At 56.1% G+C, this 6000-nt stretch overlaps 1 protein-coding gene across 1 annotated transcript in view; it reads left to right on the top strand.

The window, feature by feature from the left end:
• The first annotated feature begins 275 nt into the window (after positions 1-275).
• TSPAN11 (tetraspanin 11) overlaps positions 276-6000 on the top strand; it is a 54181-nt gene continuing 48456 nt past the window's right edge. Inside the window, exon 1 of the mRNA XM_008143739.3 lies at positions 276-377. Coding sequence (XP_008141961.2) covers positions 371-377 — 7 coding nt within the window. The 5' untranslated portion in view covers positions 276-370. The remainder of the gene's footprint in view (positions 378-6000) is intronic.

The raw sequence follows: 6000 nt of genomic DNA, 5'->3' as shown, positions 1-6000 counted from the left end.
CACAGCTGCCCCTCACTCCAGCTGAATTCGCTCTGTGTGCTGTGAATTGAAGAAAGGCCAAGTCCCAAACAAAGACGCTGCCGCACAGGGCTTCTGGGGAGCCCAGCCCGCGGCGGCTGGGAGAGAGCGAGCCTGGGAACAGAGGGGGCGCGGAGGGGAGGGTGGGCGCCGGGAAGCGGGGCGGGGCGGGCAGAGGCGCGGGCCGGCCGGAAGGGCCAAGGGCTCCAGCGAGCGCGCACCGCCTTCACCCAGACCCTCTCCGGGTGGGAGGTCAGGAGCGCAGCGGGCGGGCGGGCAGGGGGCGGCCCTCCGAGCCTCCGCTCCACCTCCAGGCTCCACTCCCCTGGCTGCGAACCGAGCCCTGTGCCCCATGGCCGGTAAGTGCAGTGCACCGGGCTCCGGTGGGCCCGCGGGGCTGGGGCGCACGGGGAGGAGGGCGTCCCCGCGAGGCTCGCGGGTCGCGAGGAGGAAGCGCCCCACTTTCCCTGTCTTGTCCCCCCCGCTCTCCCCCCAACCCCCAGAGCTGGACCTTAGAGGGCCTTGGCGGGCAGGGGCAAGCTGACTTCTGGTTAGGAGTGGGGCAGGAATCCTGGGGACATTCAGGATGGATGTGTGTAAGCACTGGTGTCTGTACGGGGTCCCCAGCATCTGTGCCCAGAACTGTGCGCCTGATTCCTTCCCGCGGGTCTTGGGAGAGCTCTGGGCCTGTCAGTGCCCTGTGCTGCCCAGCTTGCTCAGTGCACGGCTGCTCCTCTTCAAATTGCCATTCTCTTTGTCCACCCTGAATTCCAGTCGCTGGCTCTTAAGAGCGAGGGGACAGGTCCAGCGTGATCCTAACTAAAATTTTGCAGTCCTTGGCTCTGTTCCCCGTGCAGAGCAGGGTTTGCTAAATGCCAGCAGCTGGTGCGCCTCCTGTGTGTCCAGGGCCGCCCTCAGCACCTGCCTGCCGGGGCAGGGCTGTGCACAGTCCCATGGGCGCAGGGCTGTACTGGGGAACATGGTGCAGCAGACCCTGCCACTGTGCTTGCCTGCCTGGGTAGTTGATTAGTTCGGTATGGAAAGAAGGAAGGTGTGGAAGGTTCTAGAGTGTATTGTTTTCACCAGTGATGTGTGCAGTGTTCACATGCATAAACAGGCTGGGAAATATAAAAGGGGGGAGGCCTCAGTTGGGTTGGACAGGAGAACATCTCAGCTGGGTCAGAGTGGCCGAGTGTGCAGGAGTAGGTGCCCAGAGGCCTCCGGCAGGTTGGCACGCGTGGTGAGGCAGGCGTGGCTGGAGAGGAGAGGCAGCTTCTGGAAAAACTCCTCTGTATCCTCTAGGGCAGAGGGTAAAGAGAACGAAGGTGGTGTTAGGCCAGAGCGGATGGTCTGTGTTTAGCTTGTGGGCAGCTGGATTCCAGTGGAAAGGATCTGCAGGTGGAGTCCGGAGGCCTGGGTCTGAATCAGAAGTTAGTGGTTGTTACTTGGTCAGTGCGGTGCTCCCTGCTCAGGTCACTCTGGGGCTCAGTTGCTTCCAGTGCAAAACTAGTAACCGCTGCCCTTCCTGCCTCCTGAGGCGCCAATTAGCTGACGCCTGGAAAGTGCTGTCACAGCAGAAGGCTCTCGGGGCAAAGGGCGAGTGCTGGGCCCCCAGGTGCCACCTGGGAGGTGTGGGCAGCACTTGGGGGCCGGGAGCTGTTTGGTTTGTGGGTCAAAGAGGGAGCCATTTGCATGCGGCTCCCTGTGATATCCAGCGTCGTGGGGATGTCCGCCTCGAAGCACTCTGACCGTGACCCTCGTGCGGCCGGCCGGTGGTGCGGTGGTTTGTGTGACTGCCCCTGCGGCACAGGCCCAACCTGGCGTGGGTGGCCTTGGAGTCAGAGCCCTGGAGCAGCATGACTTCCAGGGAGCCATCCTCCAGGTGAGCCGGGAGGCTTTAGACCCTCCGTCTCGCTTGTGCCATCTGCCAACAATGGAGGCAGCAAGGAGCATTTTCCAGTTTGCAGCCGGGCAGACAGGAGAGGAGGACGCTTTCCCAACCAGGCCAGGGGTCAGGGAGGACAGCTGAGGGCGCTGTCTTCTGGGTTTCAGAGCCCCAGCTGTAACCGGCTGAGGAGGGCCGGGAGGGGGTCAAGAGTCATGACAGACAGCCCCAAACACCAGGATGTGGTTGGTGGTTTGTCAGCCCTTGGATGTCACCAGTCACCTCGACTTCTGTGAGTGCAGCAGCTATTTGGTAAACATTGTGAAAGGAAAGAGCCCTGGCAGGAAGCCTGGAGACCCGGGGTCAGGTCCCAGCTCGGCCTCCTCCCTGTGTGTGACCTGGGAAAGTCACTCGCCTCTTCGAGGCCGCTTCCCCGCTGGTCAGAATCAGGCCTCCTTCCAGGTCGTCCTTCTGCTCTCAGCTCATGTCTCAGGTCCCCAGAGAGCCATTCCTGATCCCCTGTCTGAAGCAGCCACCGCCTGGCCCAATCACAGCGCCTGATCTACTTGCTTCGCAGCACTTACCACCATCTGAACTCCTGTCTGCCCACTGCACCGCACTGTGCGCTTCTGCAGAGAGGCCCTCCCTCTCCTGTTACCTGCTGGCTCACCAGCACCCAGCACACAGTAGGTACTCGAGAAAGGTTGGGTTAGCAAGTGAGGGAATAACTTAGTACGGGGGAATGGCTGCAAGGTTTTCAAATTGTGCTCCTAGGAGCTTCTGAGGAAGGAGCAAGCCCTATAGGCCCGGCCCTGGGGCACCAACTGCTCAGGGTTCATCTGAATTGTGGGTTGGCTTCCAGGTAGGATTTCCTTTGATGAAAGCGTCTTCCCACTATAAACTAGAAAACCATTGTATCAGAAGACTCAGAGGGGCCTTTTCAACGCCAAGTTGAAATAATAGTAATGCACTCTGGGCCCTCAAGGAGGACCAAAGGCAGCCATTCAGACTGGACGTGGTTATCCCACAGACCCTTTCTGCTCAGCCACTGAATTCATCGTATGGGTGTGTGTTTTTTAACTGGTGGAATTCCCTGGATTTTTGGTCAAGGTTAATGTGAAAATTATTTTGCACACAGTATAGCCATGTGGGAAACTCTGGAGCCCGGGTGAGACAAGCACCAGACCGAGAGGACACACTGAATATCCACAAAGTGGCTAAGCCACACGCTGATGGACCGGAGCTGCCTATGCAGGGTGATGTCTGTCATCGCCCTCCCTTGGGTGTGTTCCCAGGCAAACTGCCCGGATGTGCCTCCTGCCCAGGAGGTGTCCACTCGGCATCGTTTTTCCTGAGTAGCTGGCAGTGGAGAGGAGCCCTCCACTCTGAGCGACTTCTGAGGGCAGCAGCACAATGGCTCGCCCTGACCCACATTTACAGCAGCCACGTCAGCTCCATGTGAAACATCTGTCCTGTGTCTCTTCCTATAAATACATTTACAGACGGCGGTGCGGCTCCTGTGTCCGGCACTGTACCCGGGTTTGGGGCCCAACATGCATTTACCACCACCTTTACCAAACCCATGGGAGTTAGTATATCCCGTGTGTACTATAATATAGAGTTATATGGCACAGCACACGATTTATTAGTTACATAATGTCTATAGTAGCAGTATGCCCACGGGCGGAGGAGGAGGTCTGGCTGGCTCGCTGGGTTGTTTAGGTGGTTGGTGAGGAGGGGCCTTTGGAGAGAAGTGCAGAGAGGAGACGGGTACAGATCAGAATCTCGTTCATTCCTTTGGACACTAACTCTACTGCTTGTACATGTGCCCGCTGTGGCTGACGCTTATACTTACAAGACAGCACACCACAGAGCAGACCTGGGCAGGGGTGTTACACAGAGTCACCACTTGCCTGCTAAGAGCCTGACTCCTCAGGCCTCAGAAATACATGAGGACCCGGTCCCCGACCTGGAGCACCTGTTGTTGAGAGGTGAAACTCACTCCCAGGAAGAGATGGGAGCACAGCTGGTGCTCAGAGACGGCGAGGAAAACCAGTGCCAGCCCAGGGCACAGCCCAGCCTGGAGCCCGGCTCTGCCCCTTCCCCCCGCGTGACCTCACGAAGCCCAGTTCCTCATCCTGCAAACAGAGGAAATGATCCGTGACTCCCAGCCGGCTGTACAGAAGCCTGAGTCAGGCCTAGAAAGCGCAGCGTAGGAGAGGGCAGGGAGCACCGAAGCGTCTGATGCCGACAGTGGACAGTTGGGAAAAGGGCTCATGGTGGGAAGGGGCCTGGCCCGTGGTAACCGCTGTGCAATTGTGTCTAAACACAGGTCTCCCCTGTCGGTGTCAGGGGTGCATGGTCTCCTGCTGGTTATGCCCCCAAGCCAGCCAGGCACCCCTTTTCTTTTTGGGGTGCCTTTCCAGTGCACAGCTTAGGGGAGGAATGCAGCTGTATCTGAACGGCTTCTCCCTCCTGTTTTCACTGCCCCTGGATATGCGGATAGCCCTTCTCCAAGGCTCAGGGAGCTGTACTGTAAAGGCCGGGAACTCAGGAATGGGGGCAGTTTCAGGGGTTCAGGAAATGGTGAGGGAAATCGCTCTGCTGGCGCCCGGTCTGTTTTGAAGTAGCTCCCTGCTCCTCTTTGATGGTAGAGGGAGTAATCAGCAGTGGCTCTCGGCTTGTCCTGACTTAGGGATTCTTCTTTATTTTTCTAACACTGACCTCATGTTTTGAAAATTTTTGTCAGCCAAACTTTAATGTAAATGAAAAGTTGTTTCTCCAGCTGAAAAAAAAATTGATCAAAGACCATGTCACTGATAGTGAAGTCACTGTTTGCTGTCCGCTTTCTGCTTTCTATCACTTACCGTTTTAAATGGGATTCTGTGCTCCTGGGGCATCCTGAACGCAAATAAACGAGGCAGCCCGGAACAGGGGCACACACACTGTGCCTCTCCCTCTCTCGCACCCGTGCCCACCGGGATGCCCTCCGCAGGGCATTAACCCACCGAGGCCCTTCAGAAGGCAGCTACCACTTTCTGATCACACTGAGCAGATACTAAGGGCTTTAACTCCTCAGTTTCAAGCAAATATTAGGAAACAAGTACAGCAAGTCCTCGGTAGGTTCCGAGACTGTGAGCGAAATGACTCATAGTGAAATCAGTGTGACCACCGGCTAATTGTTACAAACAGGAGTGAAGTTCCTATGGCGTCTCGTCAACTTCATAACGAACATTGAGGGAAACGCTGTTTGAGGACCTGCTGTTCCAGTACCGTGGGCTCGGAAAGGGGGTGGGAGGACGGCCCTCGTCGTTTTTTAATGTATGAAGGAAAACTGTTAGAAGAAGCCACAATTACTTTAATTCCTCTAAAGTAATCTACATCCTACCTTAGTTTTAGTCATTTAAATAATGCTAATTGTGGATAGCTATTTTCATCATTAAATTTGATAATTCATGACTGGCTATTCTCCAGGGGTTCAACAACTGTTTTTCTGTGACTTGCGAGCTAATATTACACATGTAAAAGGTTGAAACAAATAAAGAAAAAAGAATATGCAGCAGAGACCACATGGGCTGCAAGCCTGAAATATTTGCCATCTAGTCCTTTATAGAAAGTGGGCTGAGCCCTAATCCACCAGGGTCAGCCTGTGGTTGTTGATGATGAGAGCTCAGCAACCCCACGGCACTGAACAGGGCACAGTGGCCAGAGGGAAGCTCAGCCTCAAGCCACAGTCTCTCTCTGGTGCCACCCTCTACAGCCCGATTGAATTCGCCTGGGGTGCAGCCTGAGCCCCACCCCCAGTGGACCCAGGGCAGCTAAGGTTGAGAAGCACTGCCCTAAAGCAGTAGTTCTCTGAGTGAGGTCCTGCAGGTTCAACCACCCCCAGCTGGTTAGAAATACAGATCTCAGGCCCATCCCCACCTGCTAATTGATCCACTGCCTCCTGCACACCTCCTACTGGGGATCGAGCCCAAAACCTGGCATGTGCCCTGACCAGGAATCAAACCGGGACCTTCTGGTTTACCTGGTTCATAGGTAGACGCTCAACCACTGAGTCACGCCAGCTGGGCAGCATCTGTATTTTAACAAACATT

This window comes from Eptesicus fuscus, chromosome 7, assembly GCF_027574615.1.
Source record: "Eptesicus fuscus isolate TK198812 chromosome 7, DD_ASM_mEF_20220401, whole genome shotgun sequence".
Taxonomy (NCBI): Eukaryota; Metazoa; Chordata; class Mammalia; order Chiroptera; family Vespertilionidae; genus Eptesicus; species Eptesicus fuscus.
The sequence above is the reverse complement of the archived record's forward strand: the minus strand, read 5'-3'. Positions and strand labels throughout refer to the sequence as shown.